Source organism: Siniperca chuatsi, linkage group LG9 (genome assembly GCF_020085105.1).
Source record: "Siniperca chuatsi isolate FFG_IHB_CAS linkage group LG9, ASM2008510v1, whole genome shotgun sequence".
Classification (NCBI taxonomy): domain Eukaryota; kingdom Metazoa; phylum Chordata; class Actinopteri; order Centrarchiformes; family Sinipercidae; genus Siniperca; species Siniperca chuatsi.
In genome coordinates, this window is record NC_058050.1 from 6,605,654 (window position 1) to 6,630,467 (window position 24,814).

At 38.8% G+C, this 24,814-nt stretch overlaps 1 protein-coding gene across 2 annotated transcripts in view; it reads left to right on the plus strand.

Annotated features, from left to right (window-relative positions):
• sv2a (synaptic vesicle glycoprotein 2A) overlaps window positions 1-24,814 on the plus strand; it is a 62,527-nt gene that overhangs the window by 13,844 nt on the left and 23,869 nt on the right. For both annotated transcript variants that reach the window (XM_044207090.1, XM_044207089.1), the window contains one exon: window positions 15,102-15,885. In XM_044207090.1, the coding sequence (XP_044063025.1) occupies window positions 15,276-15,885 (610 nt within the window). In that variant the 5' untranslated portion in view covers window positions 15,102-15,275. The remainder of the gene's footprint in view (window positions 1-15,101; window positions 15,886-24,814) is intronic.

Consider the following 24,814-nt stretch of genomic DNA (forward strand, 5'->3'; position numbering starts at 1 on the left):
TATATATATATATATATATATATATATATATATATATATATATATATATATATATATATATATATATATATATATATATATATATATATATATATATATATATATATATATATATATATATATATATATATATATATATATATATATATATATATATATATATATATATATATATATATATATATATATATATATATATATATATATATATATATATATATATATATATATATATATATATATATATATATATATATATATATATATATATATATGTATATATATATATATATATATATATATATATATATATATATATATATATATATATATATATATATATATATATATATATATATATATATATATATATATATATATATATATATATATATATATATATATATATATATATATATATATATATATATATATATATATATATATATATGTATATATATATATAGTATATATATATATATATATATATATATATATATATATATATATATATGTGTGTGTGTGTGTGTATATGTATATATATATGGCAATACTAACATGGTGATGTTAGCAGGTAAAATGTTTACCATGTTCACCATCTTATTTTAGCGTGTAAGCATGCTAACATTTGCTAATTAGCACTAAACAATTTTTTAAAAGGTATTTAAAACAGTGAGTGTAAAAGCTTCCATGAACTGCCCATAAGTTGAATGACTATAGTTGATCACAACTACTCTGTCAACAGTTTAAACAGCTTGTTTCCTATTGCTCAGCAGTCTGTGTATCCTCCTACAGTTAATGTTATAGACAATCAGCTGCCTTGTCTCTCTTTTCCACTTTGGCGAGCTGATTTGAAATGAACATACGGCTGAATGTAATCTCCTCCTGTGGTCTGAGCCCATCATGGCAGCAGACAGTGTGCTTTATTATGAGCGTAGGTGTTTGTTGACTGAGTCTTGTGGGTGAAATCTTCAAACAGACCAAGCGCGTGGGCTGTACTGACCCGACCCAGAATGCAACACTCCTGATGCACTCATGAGAGCAGACAATACTCTCCAACTGAGATATCAGTGGCCATCCAGTGGACTGAGCCTGAATACAAAGTCAGATTTTATTGTTGTGTGCTTCAGGAGTATTTTATGTGCATCTCAGTGGGCTGTGAGGAATAATGATCTACATAGACATATTTTCCCTTGTTCTCCAGTTGTGATTGCATTTTCAAGAAAAAATTCCACCAAATAACCCTTAAAAACAAAAACAAGCACATGAACTTGTGCTAAACGCTAGTTTTGAGACACAACTGCTGTTAAGTAGTTATGACACATGAGTCACTGATGTTGTGGCTTAGTGCTGGAGCTTGACTTTTATTGACTTCTGAAAGAACGCTGGCCACGACTTCATCTCTCACCACAATGATTGCGGTGCTTGGTGTTGCTAAGAAACTATGTGAAGAGTTTTGTTCCAAAATGACATATCAACAATGAGTCTGGAAAAAACCTCAGACACCCTCTCAATCCACCAAAAACATAGATTGAGAACATCATTTGTAATTTGAAGACCAGCCTGTATCTCTGAAAGATACTGCATATTAAACTTAAGCTGATGATTTGTTTTTTTTTCTTTTTTTGTCAAAATGGAGTGTTTCAGAAATGAACTCATCATATTTCATTGAGCATCCATGCTTTCTCTATCAGCATGTCATCTTGATCAGGATTGTGCTGAGCCTCAGGGACAATCTATCAGAGGAGAAAATTCACTGCGACGAGAAATCAAAGATGTCAAGAGAAATTAATTCAGCACTGCATGACATTACCAGCCATCTGCAGCTCTGAGGATTCACCACTGACCCAATCGCTCCCACCCACCTCTCTCTCTCTCACACATACACACATGGTGCATTAATCTTTCACTTTTGCACACATGCATTTCTATGTTCACACACGCGAAACACTCACCGACAAAGACTATCATCACTCATCTCTGTCACACTAGCTAACTGCAGCGTCTGTGCTGTCAAATGAGCATCAAGATTTAATTCAGTGTGTAAATGTGTGAATGAAAGTGGAGAAAAGAGTGGAGCAATAACACAAAAAACTAAAGTAAAGACTTAGTATATGCGCTGTGCACAGCATGTCATGTTAGCTTTATACAAAAGTCTATTTTATCTTTGATGTAATGCATAAAAGTAGACCACATTTTGAACATCAATTCGATACATTGTGATTTTGCATATATTTGCCATTTCATTGACCAAATGATTAAGTGAGGAGATAATCAGCAGATTAATAAATAAGGAAAAGTTGCAGCCCTAATGGAGAGTGATGGTTTATGCATGAAGTTGTGTGCTAATGTGTATGTGTGAAGGTGTGTTAATGTGCGTGGTGATGAAAGCTGAGGTTATATTTGGAGACAGGAATGATTCATCCTAGCAACAAACGACGGGCTGTTAATTGGATGCAACTTTGTGGATGCAAGAAATTCAAATGGAAAATTTTCTACCTCAAGCACAGAGAGCTACTGTAACAGAGACCTTTCAGAGGCATGAAGTAGAAATGTAGTTCTTGCTCTTATCAACTCTGTTATTTACTGAATTACAGTAAATAAATCATTGACAATGAGATCATTATGAAGATGCCTCTTAATCGCTATTTTAAAACAGGCTTGTTCCAACTCTTCATTGAAGCTATGTGATGTTTACACTGACTGAAATATTCAAATCCGTCAAATGGAAAAATTCTGGATGTCTTGTGCATCATTTTATGCACATTTACTCCAAATTCAGCCTGGCATATCTGAATCTCAATCGGAATCTTTTGGATCTCTGCTAGAATTTGAAATACACTTTTGTGGGTTTGAGCAATGTTTGGTTACCCAGCATGACACAGTGAGGTTTAATACCACATTTCCTAAAATCCACATTGTTTCCTGTTGGAGGTTGTTGCTGGTTGTCCCACCGCATCTTCCTGGTGTTGCTGTGGGTATGTTTGTTTTCTCTGTTGAAAAGGCTTTTCAACATTACTATTTGACTCGTTACAGTGTGTTCTTGCTCTCAGGTATTTTTACACAGAACAGCAGCCTTTCATTTATGTTCCTGATTTGTCGTAGTGTGATGCTAGATGATTTATGGATGATAAAATGCTTGCATTCTTTAAACTGTGCAGAAAGGAGCAAATAATTTGTCCTTAATTCTGTTCAAACTTAATATTTTTCAGCTGTAGCATCTCAGTTTATTGTCCAGCTCAAATGAAAACATGTTTATTGGATCTTTTTAGATGCTGAAACAACAACTGGGCCTCTGGTAGTTTGACACCTAGCTTATTGCTACACACTGCACACATAAATCCACCAGTCATAATGCTTTCAAACTAAAGTGTGCAGTAGGTGAACCAGATGTAGACATGAGTAATGTGATTACACTACTTTACAAAAAGATGAAGTGACAAAAACACAATGTGGTCATACCATTTTCATCTTTATAAATTATAAAGAGTACGGTCTAGACTCTACAGGAAAAGCGCAATGAGATGAGATGTAAACATGTGACCGTCAAATTCAGGGATAAAAAGCAGCCTAAGTCATGATTAATCTTGTACTCTTTTCCATAGGTCTTACTTGGGCTTTAGGAAAGAGAAAGAAAGAAAGCAGAAGAAAAGAGTAACTGTCTACCTTGTGTTGTCAAGAAAATAAATTGAGCTGTGAGTGTGATGGGATTTCATCAAAGCTAGTTTATTCAGAGGATGTTTTCAGTGAGTCGATGGGTTAAGGGCGATGGTCGCGGTACTGTATATGAACTGTTCACTGGCTTCTTCCCCCTCATCCATCTTCTCGGAGCCCAGTAACTGCCTGTCTTTTTCCCTGCCAAAAACTGTCTGCTGCTAAATGGGTCTTGTATTTCCACTAAATAAAATGTCCCTATCACCGAGTGCCAAGGCCTGATGTGTAAGGGGAAATCTATTTTGAGCAGCTCAGTTTAGTAGATGCAGTAAAGAGTAACTGTTAAATGCTCAAGGCTATCAGCGAGAGTTATGAATGGCGGTTATGCACTGGTGTTGAAAGAACTGCCTTGTCAGAGTTGGACTAATGTGGTTATAACTCCCTCAGTGGCAGGTGGAAATCTAGTGCTCCTCTGAAAGGTAAATAGTTGAGATGTGGGCAGGCGATTTACAAATGAAATATAATGTTCCCAATACGCTACTTTACTGAAGAGGGATCTGTGTTGTAGATCATTTATTGATTTTTTGGCCACACAACACTGACATATTATCACCTTAATAATCCAGGTACAACGCAAAGGTGCTGCTAAAATCAGCCTACATTATTAGATTTTTTTGGTCACTTCAGGGCAATGCAACAAGCTGTAAACACAATGCCGACATATTATCACCAAGTTTTTTTTATCAAATGTGTTAGCAAATAGTTTCCTACTTACACATTCAGCACACAGAGTAACAACAGTGTTCATGGAGTTGTGTTTCTGCCCCATGACAGAATGAACAGAAACAGTAAAGTTGTGCAGAAAGACGCAAGAAAGCTCCATAGAGCTGAGGGGACCTGCAGAGTTGGGTGATAATTTTCTGTGAGTTTGTCGACTACTACGAGTCATCCTTTTCACATTAGACATGGTCATTTGATCCAGTGTAAATATAAAAATATTGAATAGTGCAACTTTAAGTGCAATGGACCTTGAGGCAATTACTACTCATTCCCTTTAGCATCCAGGCCTTCATTCAGACCAGACCAAACCCCATTGTGATGTGCGTGGTGCATCCACTCCAGGAAAAGGGAAAAAAAGAGCTAAAGTTAAGCTAAAATCAAGTATTAAAATGTTTCAACAGAGACTGTTTTAATATTTTCTAAAACAAACAATTTCCAAATTCTTTTCAATGTTTCCATCCCCGGACGATCTGTAAAAATGTGTGATTATTTGGTGCGGCATGGACTTAAGGCAGCTCCAAGACATCATAATTCATTTAGATCCCATGTTTTTTCCTGCTATCTTTTGTTGGCATGCTTTCAGCCTGTCACATTGTAAGTTGCACGTGTGTTAGTGTGTGTTGTTGTGAGAGTTTGTGAGGCTACACTTCTCATCCCTCTGGTGTCTTCTCTGCTCACTGGAAGAAAATGGGATTACATAATTAAGTCTTTCATCAGCGGCAAACGACAGCCAGGGTTTTTGCTCGGCCCGCCCCTCGACTATTCATTTATTATCAATTTACACTTCATTAGAGATCCCAGAACAGTTTGGAAAACTACTTTGTTTCACAATAAATCTTTATATTGTAAGCTTATTTGTTTTCTCTCTACTCCAAAATGCATTTAGCTTTCATTGAAGGCCAGTTGCATACAAAGACGTCACCAATATAAAATGTATACACAGTCAGTGATCATGGTGATATTTTCACTGCGGTGAGAAAGCAGCCACAGCTGCACAGTAAGTCTACATATGCACACTAGGAAAGTATTTGTTATTCATAGGTAGAGAGTCAACCAACAGCCACTCTCATTTCAGAATCTCCGGCTCGTGAAAGGCTAATTGGACTGTGATGGGCTCCCTTATTGCATTCAGATGGGCCTTAAGAGTCTCCTGGTACATGACAAAGGTCATGACCATGGTGATGAAGGAGGATCAACCAATCGGCTGACTCCTCTGCGAGAAATAGAAAATTGATTGAGTCACTGTGCAGAGATGGATGTAGAAGATTCCTGTACAATGTCTAAAGTTAGAAACAGGAAACAGATTTATTGTCAGCCTCTGCATCAAACTGGTAGAGCAGGTGGCAGAGGTGATACTCTAGGCTCACATAGGACAAAAGGACCTGCAACAAGAAGCCACAATATAAACCACATATGTTCCTCATAGTTGGAATGACTTCTCCAAACACTAAGGAAATCAATAGTTGCCATTTTCTCAATTTACTGTATGTAACCTTCATATATTTGAGCTATAACCTCTGATAAGATTGAAATGTATAAAATGAGCCCCAGTTGCACCATCCACTGTGAGGAGACTAGTACAGTGTGAGGTACTATAGAGTAGGAATGTAATTATACAGTCACCCTATGGTTTGGTACGATGCACAATATTTTTAACAAAGTTGGAATGAAAACTGTAATTCTTTCATTTGCAGGTCTGTAATTTCCCAAATTTCCTTGAAAGTTTCCTGGACAGAGTCATTTGATACTACTAAGTATTCCTTTGTTATTGGACACTTGATTATCCATATATGTTAGATGTATGTTTATTATTATTTCAAACGTCAGCTAACCTGTGTACCAATGTACCAACACTGTCTCTATTTTCCCAATAATCAGTACTAAATTACATTGTTCTTTTTGGGAAATTTCCCTGGAAATTATAGGGAAATAATTAGGAAAATATGGACCTGTAAAATAAAGCGTTACCAAAATTAATTATTTATTCCTCCTTAGTGTAAAATGTGCATTGTAAAATATGCATTTTCAAGTTTCACCATTTTTAAAATTTTTAACAATAATTGTTTTTTCTGAAGGTTTTAGTGCACAATGTAAATAGAATTTGCCTGATAACATGAAATGAAGCAGTTTTTCTTGTCAGTGTTTTCAGGCAGCAGACCTCTCGCAGGTCACAGTGTCAATGAATGACTCTCAATTGCGCCCCAAAGCATTTCACATATATAAACAAACATTTTTACCTTTTGGGAGTCATAATGGATCAGATGTAGTAAATCTTGCTATATGTTTTTATAAGCACCATGATGAATATTGTTACACCCGACAGACCATTAATCCTAACAATGCATATGCATCTTGCTGGGGAGTGATGTTATTAGCACTAACACGCACATACACAGTAAGCTTCCCTTCACCTGTTCTCCATATACAACATATTTACATGGCTGTAAAACCTTCCTCTGTGCCCTTAACATTATTGGTCTTCTATGGGAGCAGTGTAGGTTGAGTAAATGTCAAACCTGATGTAGAGACATACTGAACTGATTGCTTGTTTTCACTTGCTGCTGTCATTCAAAATGAATTAATTCTTATACTGAAGCCTGCATACAGTAAGGATGAGCATTTAAACATGTTCAAACACACCACTCCTGTGCCTGGTTCTCTATCCTTTTTAATGCATTTATGAAAACTGCAAACAAGGTCATTTCCTTTTTTTCCACCACAGACCTTATCTTTAATGCATTCTGCCGCACTGTAGGTTTACTGAACTGTCTGTAGGCAACAGAACATGGACATAGTGTCTGCTGGTGATGTCGTCCATACATTTCTGAAGGGACGGTGGATTTGAAGCCTGGATTGAGTTTATCACTTGCTGCTCTCTTGGCAGTTGTTTTTGAGCCATGAAATCCAATTTTCTGCAGCAGAGTGGAGCTGAGAGGAGTGAGCAAGCCCAACCATCATGGCTGACACGGCCTTTAATATAGTCTTAATGGAGCAATCACTTTTCAAATTGCTTCCAAGACATAGATTAGAGAAAGTGAAGTTAGTTATTTAGACTCTAATGGAGAAAAAACATATATCTGTACTTCGGAGGAGAAGTTGGGGGTTTATTATTCGCTTCCATATACAGTTAGTTTTTGTGGGGCTTTCTGGAGCCAGCCTTTAGTAGTCATTAGATCTTAAGGCATGTATGCATTTGCTTCAAAATTCAGCTGTGGTGATTGCCCCATGAATGGAAATTCATAGCATGCATTTTATGACTAGACCAGTTTGGTGCTAAATTAACTGGATTAGGGTAAAATGGGTGATCTACTGTATCTCATGGTACATCTCTGTTTGACCAACTCAGTTTAACTGAAGCTAATGGTGTAGATACTACTCTTTCACTGCACTCTCTCCCACATGTGGTATGCTTGCGCTATGTAGAACTGCTATTAATATGAAAAGTTACATGAAAATGAACATGCAATATAAGTATTAATATATTAGATGAATAAATTGTGGTAATTTTCAAAAAGAATGCCATGTCCCCCCAAAAAAATCTAGGTGCAATGCTCGGGTGCAACTGGGAGTTCATCTGAAACCAACCTACATTACTTTATTTTTGATGTTTTTTGATAAACACAAGATGGCAAACGTGTTAGAAAACTGTTGCCTTCTACAGTCGTAGTAGTCCAATATTCACTGTCTTTTAGCTGTGTTTTTGGTCTCCACCAACTAAAGGAAATATCTGGCTCTTCAGCTGCTAAACATTCCACTTCACAAGCAAGTCCTTTCCTCTGTTGTTTGGCGCTGAGCTGGTAGCGTACAATGGGTTTTTAGAGCTTTTTCACTGAAAACAGCTTCCTGCTGCAGCTGGAAATGGCATTGATGAGGGCAGTGAGACTGAACCAAAACACTAAAGTTGCGAGCTGTAAAACCAAAACAATAAGCTGAAAGATGCTAAAAGGCTCTGTAGAGCTGAGGGGAACTGCAGAGGCGGATGATATTTCTTTGCGTGTTCGTTACTACGAGCATCACCTTTCACATTCAATGCATAATTTTTTTCCAATGTTAATATAAACATTTTGATCCGTGCCGCTTTAAAACTATATATAGTGTTGGCCTACCTTCAAAGCAATCTGGCAGAACCGGCAATGACATTAGTCGAGAGCTGCAACGATTAGTCGATTAATTGATCGACAGAAAATTCATCTGCAACTATTTTGATTATTGAATAATCATTTTAGTAATTTCATAAATTTTCTGTTTCTAGCTTGTCAAACGTGAGGACTTTCCTTTTCTTTGTCATACATGAAAGTAAACTGAATGTCCTTGGATTTTGGACTGTTGGACAGCCATTTTTCACAATTTTCTGACGTTTTATTGACAAAACAATTAATTGAAAAAATAATCGTCAGATTAATCGAGAATGAAAATAATAATTCCTTGCAGGCCTAAATGACTCCTTGAAAAGTTTGTGTTCAAATTAATTGCACGGGTCTAAGTCTGTGTAGCTGTGTTGCAACATTCCTAGTTTTCTAAAATGTTTTGGGACTGACTCACCCAGCAACAGATTCACTCACAGCAGCTGAACATGTGACTAAAATCTGAGCAACTAATACAAAACAATTTCTTAATATGACTTTGTAGCCTTTATCCAACTGACTCCATCAGTTTGTATTTTGTCTGCATGCTGTATGTCCTTAGTTAGGACATCTAGGCTAATTTTTCCTGTTTATGGCACATGGTTGAATCTCCTGGCTGGAGCCTCATGAATTGGTCATTCTGTTATCACAAACATACAAGTGAAAACTAAAATGAGCAATTAATAAGATGAGATCCAGGCTGGTGACAAAGCACCAAATGTCTTTCACAACATTTGCTCATGATGCGATGCCGCCCTTCAGAGTGAGAAACTGTTGAAACAAGAGCTGCAGTTTGTTTTTTCTTAAGATGACCACAAAATGAAGGATAAGCAGATATGGATAAATGGATAGATGGATTATTAAATGATGTCAGATAAACCATCAGAGGTACTATAGATCTTTACTCTGGCCCATATAATTTGAGCTCAGCCTGAAACCCACATTTCCAGTCCCATCCAAAGCCTGTGGCCTGAGGGACGTTTGTGAGGCTGAAAATCCGAAGCAATAACTGTTATTCAGCAACAAATATTTCTTTATAGCAGTCAGTTTGAACACAGCGATTAAGTGAGAAATTGAGCAAGAACTGACCTAAAGGCAATGCCACTGAGGCTCTAGTCAGTGATGTGCACGAGAAATTGATTTATCCCTGGCCTCTTGTTCCCTCAGTTCAGCCTGAAGTGTTTGTGTTTTTGATCCCCAAATGTTGGTCACTGGTGCAGTTCAGCAACCTGTAAAGTCTCCTGCCTGTTTGAGTAATATATAAAAATAAGAGACAATGGCTCAATCCAACATAGTGGTGTAGTGGTGTCTACTGATCAGTTTATTTCAGACGATGAAGAGTCGAACCCCAGATAGGAATACGTTTTTATATCAGGGCTGAATTTTTAAATAACAGAGAGTATAATAAAATAATTTTACAGTGTCGAGCAATGGCAAAGTTGGTCTGTCGGTCGGACTATTTGCCCATGAACATTTGTACAGACATTCATGCTCCAGAGAGGATGAATCCTACTGACTTTGGTTATCCTCTGACTTTTCCACTAGCGCCACCATGAGGTTGATGTTTGTGGTTTTGAATGAAATGTCTCGACAATTATTGGATTGATTACCATGAAATTTGGTTCAGACATTTATGTTCCCCTCAGGATGAACTGTAGTAACTTTGGTGATTCCTTAACTTTTCATGTTGCACCATCATCAGGTCAAAATTGTATTTAATTAATATGTCCAATATTTTGTTTATGGCCAAATACCTGCAAAACAAATGAATTCCCATCATCCTCAGCCATACTTTGTGTTTAGTGCTAATAAGAAATATTAACATGCTAGCACGCTAATCTAAGATACATGTTAGCATTGTTTTTGTGAGCATGTTAGCATGTAGCCCAGAGCACTGCTCTGCCTAAGTATCGGTTTCTCAGATCCTTGGGTCTTAGTAAGCCTGGAGGGAATAAATGAGAGGGAATATGAGAGCCAAATATCAAATTTTAACATCCTTATTTTTTAATATGTAATTCTGAATATTAATGTTAATTTTTGAAATACTCTGAAATCTAATTCCTCAGAAAGTTAAATACTCTTTAACATGAATCCTTGCTTTTAAAGCTTTCAGTTTTTGACATCTGGTTGCATCATGCCAAAGCTGCAGTCATTACACATTATCAACTGATCAAAGAGATACTAAAGTAGATTTGTATTCTGTAATCTCTGTATTTATTGTATTATTCTGTGCAAATCCTGACAAGCAGAGAACCCCCCCCCACTTGGGTTTTAGTTTCAGCTGGCTTTCAGTGAGCATGTTCTTAGAAACCCAGGCGTCCCACCAGACCTTTGGGTCGTATGATGTTGGCTTGGCAGTAGTCTGTGTCTGTTCAACACCCCTGAGGCTGCACAGGAAGCTTTCAAAAATCCCCTCCATCCTGGCTTCCCACTGCCTGCTACCCTCCCTCCACTTTTCTAGTTACAGCTGCTGTTGTTTTCTTGCTACGATAAAATTATTGTGCACTTGTTAATCAAATATTGTTACACAAATTGGTTAAAAATATTTTAATGAACAGGAACATCGATAATAATGGTGTCACCAAGGTTAGTTTGCAGTTTATTGGCACTTATCCGGTGTACACCGCCTTTCCATCGTGCTTGATATTAATTACATGGCTCATTGATTTATTGATCATTACACTGTTAGTGCAATGTGATCACTTTCTAGACACTGAGACAATAATAAATAGAGAGCACTGGGGGCATATTGTCACCATGATGTTGTTTGTAAAGGCCAAGATTTTAGATTAATAAACTTACAGTGGTCTTGTCTAAGGCAAACAAGGTGTTTGTTAGTGCCTTTTACCCTCACAATCTGACAACATGAAAGGGTATTATTGAAGCCTTTAGGAACAAAAGCATAAGGAATGGATTAAACAGTATGTTAATCTGCTCTAACATAAACTGCAATCATTAGCATGTCTGCTACTAGCTTACTACCTGAAATAGTAACCATGTTACTTCCAAAACCAAGGTGAATTTTAATTAGCTAACTACAATATCATGTTGGACTACAGGTCGCATGAGAAAAAACAGGTTTAGGACTCTATCCATTGTGTAGCATTTCCTCACTGAGTGGCGAATGTCAGGCTAATGTTAGCAGCTCTGTCCTGCTCTTTATTCGATTTGGGGAAGTTTACACTCCAGCAACATCAGCCAAACTCGTTACATGAGACAGCGTTATGTTTGTCAAACACATCAGATGGTCCTCATCTTCATCCTTTTCTCTTGTAAATATTCAACGTTGTTTGAATATACAAACAATAAACACAAATCATCTCCATCTTTTGCCTCTGTCTGAAATCAAGGACCCATTTGTTCAATAAATTACTAAGAATTTTGATGTTAAATCTGCTAAGCCTGACAGGTGTAGCAACAGTAAACTAACAGTTGCAGTTGTTTAAACTCTGTAGCAGCCACCATTCCTAACTTAAATGTTGACTATAAATAAATACATACATTGTATCATAAATAGATATGAGCCATATTTTACAGTAAAAGTAAGCTAAGATCTGATATGGGCTAATATCTTAATTTCCTGTGTTTCCAGCTGAAGCAGGATGTTGGGGTGGGGCATAAGAAAGGGGAGGGGTAGTTGTTAAACAGTGGCAGTGTTGGGCCAGAGCAAACATAGAGGATGACTCAGATAAACTGGATGTTAGCCTGCATTGCTCCTGCAACACCTTCTTCACCCTTGTTATTACTACGGGCAGTGGACCGAGGGAGAGGAATACTCTGCATTGCCACTCACTTTAAAATACATGAAAATAAAGGTTTCATGTCACCTACTGGCACTGTCTGCAGTTTGATATTGTATTGCTTATTGCAAGAGGTTCTGGGTTTCTCAGATAAACTGTTGAAGTGACTGTTGTTGTGAAGCATCAACCATTAACTGTAATGCAGGAAGGAAAAGTAATGGGGTATTGTTAAAATAAGACACAAGTAATATAATTTTTCATTTTGTGCTTTCAGTGTAAACAGGTATATGACATGGCATGAAAAATTAGGTACCAAGCAAGTAAGCCTTTTTTTAAAGTTTTATTTTAAATGAATAACAACACTTTAGGAGACAGGGTTGGACGGTGCTATTCCCTTTGACATGACACTATTCTGCAGTGTTTGTGGTCGTGTTGTTGGCTGCCAGCTCCCTCAGGCTGAACATTTTCTCTCTCTCCCGCATGCTGAGCTGCTGCTGCTGCTGCTCTCTTTAAAGAGACTGAGGGAAGCTACTAGAATGACTTTAGTGTTGGCTACAGCTGCAGTCAATCTCCCCAGACTTGCTCACTGGGGACACATCATCTCTGCTTGGTCTCATGATGAGCACATACATGCTGGAGATGCGTAATTCTTGCAGACACGCAGTAAACAATTTCTCATCGTAGAGACATTGGACATGTCAAGCAGAGGTTAGGGCTTGGGATATCGAACCAAAATCCTTTTTTGAGTACCGAACAAAATGTGTCCTTAACATTTACTTTTAATTTTTAATATCATCCTACTAATGAAATAGTATGGTTAATAAATAATTACACAACTCCATACAGACACATAGAGTATATGTCAATGTAAGCCGGCTCATAAAGTCGACTCGTTCGCGACTGACACATCCTTAGCAGGCACAGCCTCATTTCCCAGATCAGCAACATTGACCCTTAACTATTAGTGTTTATTTTAATGTGCTGATGTCTGTTCCTTACCTTAACCTTAAATGATTTATACACGCACATATTTACAGTGTATAGTGTGTCCGCACATTGAATTTGAGCTCCCAAAAAATTGATATTACTCTTGTATCTGTCCGTTAAATATGAAGCTAGAGCCAGGAGATGATTATCTTAGCCAAGAAATAGTCCGGCACATAAACTCCTGTCAAACCACAACTATCTTGCTCCAGAATATATTAGTGAGCTACTAATGCTGTCCTGTTGTAAAGCACTTTATAACCTAGGTTTTGAAAGGTGCTATCTAAATAAAATGTTACTTACTTACAACTTGTCGTTTTTACATTTCTGTTTGTGTATGGATTATCCCAAGGAGATACAATGTGTTAATTGGTGAGCTTTAGAGGTTCTGGTAGGCAGATTATTTTTAACCTTTGGACAGAGCCAGGTTAGCTGTTTCCACTTGTTTATGCTAAGCTAAGCTATCGGGCTGCTGGCTGTAGCTTCATATTTACCATACAGACATGAGAGTGGTATTGATCTTCTCATCTAACTCACAGCAAGAAAGCGAATCACCGTATTTCTCAAAATGCTGAACTGTTCCTTTAAAGTGAAAGTAATTTGCCTAAAAAAGAAGAGGGTTTCTCATTTAAACTGATTTATTTCATGCTGCATCAATGCTGTGTGTGTATTAAAGCTACAATTTGAACAATTCATTGCATGTCAAATACTCACTGAAACACATGCTGATGACATTCTCCCTGCTGAGTTTGTTTTGCCTATTTGTAGTGCTTGCAGCCTTTTTCTTTGGCGCAACATGTCCTCGTCAGTGAGACAAACAAGGTCAGCGTCACAGGGACAGAAGTGTCATGGAAATGAGCATGGTGGCCTGCTGATTGATTCACGATGGCCCTTTTTTTTGCTAATGTTCTGTATTTTTCTCTTCTCGTCTCTTCTCAACTTGATGAGGACTAAGTTAATGGAGACAGGAAATTAAAAGTAGTGATGCAAGGTGATGTGTGAGAGAGCAGGAGGAGGGGAGGATATCACAGAATGGATGAGTAGAAGGAAGGAAGATTAATCAAAATTGAGACATAGATATCGTAAATAATGGACCAACAAGAATAGTACAAGACCAAATTATCTTCTATACCATTAGTGCAGGGAATCTTTCTGTTAATATATATTTTAAAAATGTTATATTGCTTTCATATTTAATGATCTGTCTCCTAAAATTACTAATACACGTTTCACAAATTTCACTCCTGACATTTGTCCTGAACACCATGAAGTAATATTATGTTCTGACTGCCAATAAATGTCTGGTTTTAACATTAGTCACAGATTGTAATCACAAGTGTTCTCAGTGGGAACTTCAATCTAACCCAAACAGTAGTAGTACCTTCTATATACATTGACCTATACCGCACCACATTGCAGCACTGCTTGTTAATTACAGATGTCTGTGTCGCAGCATGGTCCATTATATGTTGGCTCTATGGTGTGCCACTGTAAATGCCACACTGTGATTTGTGCTGGGCTGAGGAGAGAGCTGAGATAACTACTGGTCATTATAGGCCACTGAGCTCTTAGACTCAGATTCCAGCACCTTCAAGCTGTCATGTCCTTTTTTTTCAGCCATTAGTGCTGAGCCAGATAATGTGTCCTGCAAATGGCAACACAAAGTGAATGCCAATGGTCTTTTGTGTTTCAGTATAAATTGGCTCCGATCTACATTGTTTAAAAATGTGCTTACAATGGATGTTTCTTCCTCACATGCACTACACTGCCAGTGTGATGAATCATGCTAATACAAACCCTTTTCTTTGCTTTTTCACAGGATTTGGTATCCGAGCACACACTGGCCAAAGTCCAACAGCAGTGGAGCAGGGAGCTGTCCGTGGTGCTGAATTCATCAGCTAACAGATATCCCCATTGCACACTCATGTGCTTGGGCCGCTCCTGATACTCTTAGCCTTCCTAGCAGCAACTGACCACCACCTCCACATCCAAGATGGATGACGACGGGCGTTACAGAGACGGCCGCTCAGACTTTGTCCGCGGCGCCAAGGACATTGCCAAAGTGGCCAAGAAACAGGTCGGCAAGAAGGTGGGGCGCGGCGTGGACAAAATGGCCGACGAGTACACCAAGCGTTCCTATAAACGCTTTGAGGAGGAAGATGATGATGAAGACTACGGCGGTGTGCCAAGCAACGACGGCGGATATTACCGCAATGACAGCCGGGCCAATGATGATGAAGGTCACAGCGACTCCACTGAAGGACACGATGAGGATGATGAGATTTATGAAGGCGAGTACCAGGGCATCCCGAGGGCGGACTCGGGCAAGGCTGGCGACATGGATGGAGTGGCGGCCGCCCAGGCACAACAGTTCAGGGATCTGTCAGCCTACAAGGATGAGAGAAGGAAAGACCAGGAGGAGTTGGCCCAGCAGTACGAGACCATCCTGCAGGAGTGTGGCCATGGGAAGTTCCAGTGGACGCTCTACTTTGTCCTGGGGCTGGCGTTGATGGCGGATGGCGTGGAGATCTTCGTGGTCGGCTTCGTGCTGCCCAGTGCAGAGAAGGACATGTGTCTATCTGAGCCCAACAAGGGAATGCTGGGTAAGATTTGCAGATATCAGCATCTTGCTTCCAAGTAGAATAAAAAAATGTGATACTTCTATTAAAAACATTTCTAAAACATTTGTAACACATGGAAGGAGGGATTGCACACATGGGAACTCTGCAGTACTAACACAGTCTTGTCTTTCTGGCTGCTGAGCAACTGTTCTTTCAACTCATCTACTGTCTTCTTTTTCTGTTTATTTTTGTCTCAGTGCCTCCTTTGGGAGTTTATGCCACTGGTTCACATTTTATCTCTGTCTTATCTTAGCAGTTACCTTTGCAGCCTGTCCCCCAGTAATTGCTTTTCTACAGTCTCGTTGGCAGAGGAACTACAGCTATTTAAGATTCAACTGCCCATGCAGCTTCTGAACAGCACTAGAATTTTAAATCGAACTCACAGCCAATCCAAACACAACGTTCTCTGCTTCAGTGTGTGTGTGTGTTTGTGTGGGGACACAGTGTTTTCAAAATGCCCATGTATTCTATTTGTCTTCCTCCTGTTTGCCTCTTCAGACGATATGCTGCCTGTCTGTCGTTGTGTCTGTGTTTCTGTTGTGCTGTGAAGACCTCGTGATCATTTCCTAGCCTTAGGGCCAATGTCCAATCAGAGTCCAAACCTGCCTCACCATCTGTCATTGGCTGCCCAGCAAGGACAGCGTGAACAAGAGCCAGAAGTCTCCTGAGGATAACAAATTCAAACATACTGTTATTTTAAAGAACTGAGATATAAAGTATGTATTTTATCAAACATGTAAGGAGATACAAAGAGAAAGATCTTCCACATAGAGATACCCAAAAAGATATTGTGTTTGTTTTCTTCCATCACACTGAGATATTCCTGTCCAGCTTTGTTGGAGCTTGCTAGCGGAAAATAGATGTCTAGCATGAAGCATTATTGACATTTTACATCATGCAAAGTTCACACCCATTCTTTGGTGGATTTTTGAAAGAAACAAGTATTTTGGGAAGTGTAGTAAATACACTCACTGAAGTAGACATTTACAATCTGAAATGTCCTGATATGCTAACATAACCAATGTAGAATTAACAGCAGGCTAATACAAACTGATATGAATACAAACATAATCTGTAAATACTTTTACATTTACTATTTTTTATTTTACTTTAACCATTTGACTTTGGTTTGATAATTGAATTCAAAATACTATCTATCATTCTGAGCACTTTCTTCACGAGTGGTTCCTGATTAACTCTGAACCAGCCGGTGAACGGCACAAAACTAGTAACGATTTTAGAGAATATGATTTTGATAAAAAGGTATCATTATGATATGATGATAAAAACATGATTATATACGTAATTCTTCTACACTACTGGGGTACCCCCCCAATACTTGTACCTTTAGTTAGGAATCACATTCTCACATTTTCATAAAGGAAAGAAAGGAAAAAGGAAATTATGGAAGAAAAAGAAGGGAAGAAACGAGAACAGAAGTAGAAGACTGGAAATAAAAATAAGGAAAGAAGGAAGGCAGACGTAAAGAAGCAAGAAGAAAAAATTAGGACAGTATACTGTAGCAAGGGAAAGGGACAGAAGGGGGGAAGGAATTAAATGAAGGGAGCAAAGAAAGAAAAAATTAGGATTTTCTTGATATTGTCAATGTAACCAGTCGCTGCAGCCACCAGATAAACAGTGTAGTAAAAAGTACAATAGTTCCTTCTGTAATGTAGTGGAGTAAAAGTAGAACCACTACCTCAAATTTGTACTTACATTACTTTTGAGTCTGGTCCATTACACCTTTCTCCCTCCCCTCTCTCTGGCTGGGTTTGTGTCATGCTAGGGTGGAGCCAGGAGGGAGACACGACCGGCCCCCGATTCCCCCCCTTTCCCTGTTACGCAACTCGCCTGACTCATGCTAAAGAGCCTCCATTGCTCATACATCTCTGCATCCCATGATTCCTAGTGTCCTCTCCCCCAACCCCCACCCCCACCCTCACCCTCTTCTTCTCCACACGGTCTAAATGGAGCTTCCTCTGCCTACATAGTGCCAGCCACTTTAACTTGTATTGTGTGCGTACGTTTGTACTGTATGTGTGTGCAGTGTGTGACAGTGAACGTCTGCACACGTGTGAGCTGTGATTGCCTGCAGAATATTCAGTCCGTTACAGCAGAAAGCATTCAGATGTACCCAGAGAGAAACATATCACTGCTAGTTAGACAAAAGCCCCTCCATCCAAAAAAAGTAATTCTCTCTGCCATTTTAACTTTATCATGGAATCCAGACATTTTTGACTTTGTTAGATGTGTTGTAAGTACATATCATGGACCCCATAATCATTGCATGTTTCCAGCAACACATATATTTAAAATTAAGTAAGGAAATTAAAATCAGGAAAACCAGAATGAGGCTTTAAATGACAGCAGTGATGCTTGTGGTGCAGCGTTTTTGCACGATGAGCTATAGAGGGGACACTTTCACAGGCAGCAGAGAAGCACACAGAGTGGTTGTCATTGATTTGTCCCTGTTATGAAGCTGCAGAGGTTGCATCTGCAGCATAGTTTGCCATAATGGGAAGAAGAAACTGGGGTTTGTTACATTGTTAAAAAAAAAAAAAAAAAAAGTGTGGAAGGAGCCTGTTTTTTTTTTTTTTTTTTGCATTGCACAGTTGCTTCGGACTAAAAGTAACCTTTGTGTATCAGAATGTCTCCTTGGCCTTTTAATAAACATAGAATCAAAAACTGAGATTAAGGATGAAGGGAGACAGAAGGGATGAAGAGAAGATGGAAGAGAAGAACTACCTGTGTCTGTTTGATTTAATGGCTCCTGTGTGAGATGCTGGCAGAGGAAACTGTAGGCAAACCAGTTAACCAGCCTACTAGATATAATTAGCTTTTGCTAGCAGCAAAATCTTAGTACACATTATTTTTGATGGAAATGAGTGTCAGAAAGGAATTAAGCTTACATATGAACTATTCAACTTACATCTGAACATAAATATGCAAGCTATCAGGCGACAGATGGTTTAATTTTGTTTTCATTCTGTTGGCAATAATGTTTTAATGGAATTGTCAAAACATAGAGCTGTGACTTAAAAGGCCCAGAATATTTGATCAGGAGTTCAACTGCACATTTTCATTTCATTTGCATTTTAGGTGATTGGCTGATGCTCTTATCCAGAGTAAACGACAATAATAAAGCCTGTTAATAGAATACAAACCTACATCATCTACACTACAACAAATAAGCACCCCTATAATAGATGCATCTAAATACCACATGAACAAGAGCTACAGACAACCAGTAAAGTGAGTGTTGCACCACCATTGAAGGTGACCTGAGGGTGATGGTGTAACTTCCGTCCATGTAAATAGAGCTATAGGTAACAATTCAACCAAGCAGCTTATTTCACAAGTTATTTCCACCCTTTGAAGGTGTGTTAATCAGCTGTTGCACTGTTTGTTTGGCATGAAAACCTGTCACAGGGTGAGACTGCTGCTGTAAAACAATTATATCATTTATTTTTTCAGCTTTCCGTAGTTACCAGTGAGGAGTGTGATGGCTGACTGGTCAAGTCCACTGCTTTCTCCTCCGGTGCTGAAGAGCCTCAGCCCCCGGCTCATTCAAAAAGCCCTGTGCGCTTTGGCAGAAAGGGAAAACCGGCTATTAATAGTGGCCCCCTGCCCATCCCCCTCCCTCACCCATGTACACAAACACACAACCCTGCAGTGGCACACTTTTTCTTTCCATGTTCATCCACACACACATACATAACACACATTACCCTGAAGCCTTTAGGAGCTCTGTCACAGCGCAGACTGGCCACTATTCTCTCCTCCTCTTTCTCTTTCTTTTTTTTTCCCGCTCTCTCTCTTCCTCACTCTCCATCCTCCCCTCCCCCCACTTCCTCTCCAGGGTGCTGAGGTGCTCAGCCTCTTTCTCTCTTTCGTCCTTTCACTCATCATCCTGCTCTGCTCTCTCTTTCTGAATACACTACCTCTCATTTTGTTTCAGCTCTGTCAGAAAAAAAAGATTTGACACTATCTCATAATATTGCATATCATATGAATTATTAAAGAATGGAAGAGAAAGGAGTAGTTGTTTATGATATTGCACATCCCCATACACCTTACTGTTTGGTGTAGCATGTAGCATGAAACAAATGTAGATACTGAAAGGCGATAAAAGCCCCAGGGGCTTAAAAAAACATCTCACATCAAAAGTCAGAAAAGCACTGGAATAAAAACAACATTATCGCTTAACAACACCAATAGGAAAATAATTTATCTGAAAAAAATTATAATTTAAGGTGTGAAATTGTCAGTGTGAAATTGTCAGTGTGAAATTGTCAAATGAATACAACATTAATCAATGGATGGCAGCTACTACTGCTAGATGTCTAAAAATGCAAAAGCTGATGAGAGCAGAATCATTGTCGGCAGAATTTGTGTCACACCCTCAAACCGTGTTATGGCCTTTGAATCTCCTTGTTGCTGTTTTCATGACACTGAAAACAGATAAATGCAAATGCCTGACGTACTGTACACTCAGAAAATAGAAGCACAATATTTTCGAGTACAGAAGGTTGTAGCTGGGGCAGTATACAAGTGGAGGTAACCTTAAAAAACATCATCAGACTATGTTTACCACAAAATCTATGTGCTGCCTTTTTGGGGGCATTTTCCCCACTAATTTACAGTTTTCACTGCATCTTCCACTGCAGTCATTGGTGGTGAGAGTGTTGAGACTCAACCAAAACAGCAGGCCATAAAAAACCCCAAGCGACTGGTTTCACATACAAGTAGTCAAGTAATACATTGTTAATGTAAACATTTTGATTATAGCAGCCTTAAGTAACTTTACCTTTAGTTCAGGCTAAATTGGTACAAACTTGTTTCTAAGAAACTAGGTTGTACCTTTATGGTGCTCATTAGCTACAAATATTGTCTCCTTTTGTTTTGAGATAAGCTTTGTAACGTTCTGTCAAACTGCTGCAATAAAGAAAAAGAAACTCACACACTCAGGCTTTCATTACTTAACCTCTCTGTAATTGTCCTAATTGCTGTTATTTAGTGGCCAAACTGCGAACTCCCAAACTGCTTTCCCCTTTGTATATTGATGACAGCAAGATTTAGCTTTCGTTCAAGCTTTGCACTAAAGTTAGACTCCTAATCAATCATTTTGCCCCTCAGATATATGAGATAAATTGATCATTTATCCTTGAACCAAATGCAGCTGCTAATGCCTTCTAGCTACACAGATAGACGGCTGAATGTGATGACAGAGGGAGACAGAGAGGCAGAGATAATGATCCAGTTACAGTGAGTGCTGAAAAAGGTGACAGGTCAGCACAGCAGTCAGATTGCCAGACTGCAGCTTATAGGGGGGCCTGAGAAGAGATACTGTATTGTATGACCCATCCTGGTCACTCTGGTTGTCTTTCTGTCTGTCTGTCCTTCCACCTCGATGCTGCTGCATTGCGGCGACGGCTATCGAGCCCAGTCATCATCACTGGCTTCTTGTTGCTGTTATTAGCTGTATTGTCAGGAGAAGTGGCTCACATCTGTCTCTCTGCCCTGCCACGGTGAAACACATGCACGAACACACACACACACACACACACACACACACATATATATATATATATATATGTCTATATATATATATATATATATATATATATATCTCTATATATATATATATATATATATATATATATGTGTGTATGTGTATATATATATACACACACACACACACCACCCACGCACAAGTAGGAGTACACACTTACAGTGCATGAGAAAATGGGAATTTTGACACAGACATGCTCACAGGAGTTTCCATATCCAGACGTGGTACTACTCACTTTCTATGACACACACACACACACACACACCTGGGATCATGGAAACACTGCAACATATGCACACAAAGTATCCCCTGCAATTAGTCAATCAAAGGGTCACCTTCTTCCCCAATTTGGCACTGCAGTGTTTATACAGAAATACGCAGACAGACAGACAGACAGACAGACAGGACAGACAGAGAGAATGAGTCACACACACACACACACACTCCCTCAATATTGTAACTCTAGCGAATACTAACTTTGGGTCCAACTTCATCATCCCAGCAGTTAGCTTGTTAACTGTGTGATGGATTATTTTAGCTGATCCAACAGATCAGTTTAAAGCCTCTCTAGGCTTCTTCTTCTGTTTTCTTGTGTAATTGACCCCATGATGGCTTATCTGTCTGGCTCATTCACACCATTTAGGAATATAAAACCAGGGCTGATTTCGTGTCAGCTGTTGTGCAATTCCCATCGAGTGGCGAAACAACTTGTGCCCTTATTGTTGCTGCTAGTCTCCTTGATTGTTAGTGCTTTGAGGTAAAGAGCAGTCTACAGCAAGCTGGTCATTACAGCTTATTACTTATTACATCTAACAGTAAACCAACAAATTCCACCAACTCAGGCTGAGTGGCCATTAAAGTGAAGTGAAGGAAAGTGAAGATAAGATAGTTTAGTGCTATTATCTGTTTCAAATTTGCCTTCTTAATAGTAAACCTACTATAAAACAAAAATGACGACAGCTTCTAACCACCACGTAAACTTTTAACGCTTGCAGATTAAACTGAAAGTTCTTTCTTTTCTTGAGTCAACAGCAGTTGACAAAACAATTTCAACTCAAGGTCCAGTTACTCTCTTGTTCCGGAGCTTGTATCACATGGACTTCAACAGCCCAGTATCCATGGACTTCAACAGCCCAGTATCCTAGGAATAACTTCCGTATTGAACAATTCCGCACCTCACGATTTACGTCCAAAACAGGAAGTAGTGTGGCCTTAAAGTGGTGAGATTGCAGTGGTGGATAGGTGTGTAGCGTGTCTGACTTTCATGAGAGGAGACTAAAATTCACATCCTTTCACAGACACAAATGTTTGGCTTTTTACTAACCACACTCGTTCCCAACCTTAAGCTAGTGTTTTAGTTGCCTAACCCTAACCATACCTTAATCATAGTTCATTTGCCATAACCATGATCTTTCCCTAACCTTAACCATATTGTAGTTGCCATGTGCAGATATGAAGAAGTCCTCCAAATTAAACAACAAAATCTATGTTTGTCACTCCCCTCTAGAATGACACATACAGTAGAAGTGTTTTCTGATCTGATGCCACTATCAGCAGGACAACATCATTTGTCTATACCTTTCAAAACCGTTAAACGTCACTGTTGATAAATAAATCTGTTTTATGATCTGACACACTAGGGTTAAGGTTTGGTTAGGTTTAAGCACTAAAACGACTAGGTTTAGGGAAAGATCGTGGTTTGGTTTAGGGAACGATCTTCGTCATGCTGTAGAAAAACAACGTTGACTGTCAGTTGGAAACAGGAAATGATACGTGGTCTCCAGTATAAAAGTCTGATGTTTTGTTCATCCATCCATTGTTTGCCTACGGTAATGAGGTAGTATCGTCTTATTGGCAAAAGATGTTGTCAGTTAAATTGAGCTAAAATCAATAAAATCAACTCCTTTACTCTGATACAGTATGATTAGCTGTGAAACAGTGGATTTCATTGATTGTCCAATCAGAATGGAGTATTTGACAAAGCTGTAGGGTTCAGCGGAGATACATACACACAGGGTTTAATTTGCCCATTTAATAAAAAGAATAGAGCATAGACGTAAGATTCCTAGCTTTTTACATACAGAAAACTGAGAAATGAGATTTAAACGCAGATGTCAAGACCAGGCACTGTACACCAGCCCTTTCCTCCTTATTCATTCAGAGTGATCTCAACAATAACTTGTATCAATGCAGGCTCAGGCAGACTGAAGACTGTTGACAGGATGTCAATAAGGCAGCGATTGCAAGCGAGCAATGGTATGTATGTGTGTGTGTGTGTGGGAGCATCATCAGTGCTGCAGAGGGAGAGAGAAAGCTAGAAAGACAGACAGACAGACAGACAGACAGAAAGAGGCTGGCTTGGATAAGTGTATGGGATGTGAGTCATGTTAGCACCTCAAATCACAAGACTAGGTTGACGGTGTTGTTTGTTTCTGTTATCAGCCTGTCTGCTCCCTGGCAATGACTTCCTGATGCGGGAAAGAAGGCACCGGCTCTTTCCATGATATTCAGTCTACATTGTGTCAAGTGAGATGAAACTGGGGGCAGAAAGATGTTGTAAGATGTTAGGAGTTACCTTTGATTTACTTACTGTTAATGACAGAGTTTGACATTTTGGAAAACACGCTTTTTTGAATTTTAGATGAGAAGATGTATACCACTCTCATGTTGGTATGCTAATCATGAAGCTACAGCCAGCAGGTGATTAGCTTAGGCTAGCACAAACACTGTAGGGCAGGAGAAACAGCTGACCTGGCTCTGTCCAAAGCTCAAGTGCTTGCCAGCACCTCTAAAGCTCACTAATTTACATGTATATCTCATTTGTTTAATCCGTACTCAGACAGAAATGTAAAAACAACAAGTTGAGGTTTTACAGGGATCACAGGGTGCACTATTCCTTAGTTTTATGCTAAGCTAAGCTAATTGCCTCCATACTTAGCATACAGACATGAGAGTGGTACTGATCTTCGAATCTAATTCTCAGCAAGAAAGCAAATACGCGTATTTCCCAAAATGCTGAACTTTTCCTTTAAAGCAGAAGTTGTAAGATGTCAGGAGTTATGTTTGATTCCAGTCATACTTTTGATTATCATGTTGATAAAGTAGTCCTGTTTTTTTTTTGAATGATCAGTTACATTTTTTTTTAAAGAATTTCATCAGTTTTTCATCTGATTTATTTGCCTGAGTTGCGAAGCCCTCTCACATCTTCATCTCATGCAAAAGGCTGCAGCCAGACCATAACTAGAAGAAATAAAAGCAATCACATAACCCCCATTTGAACCTCTTTGAATTGAGCCCTTTTGCCCATAAGTACCTTCACTCAACTTCAGAACTTGCAAA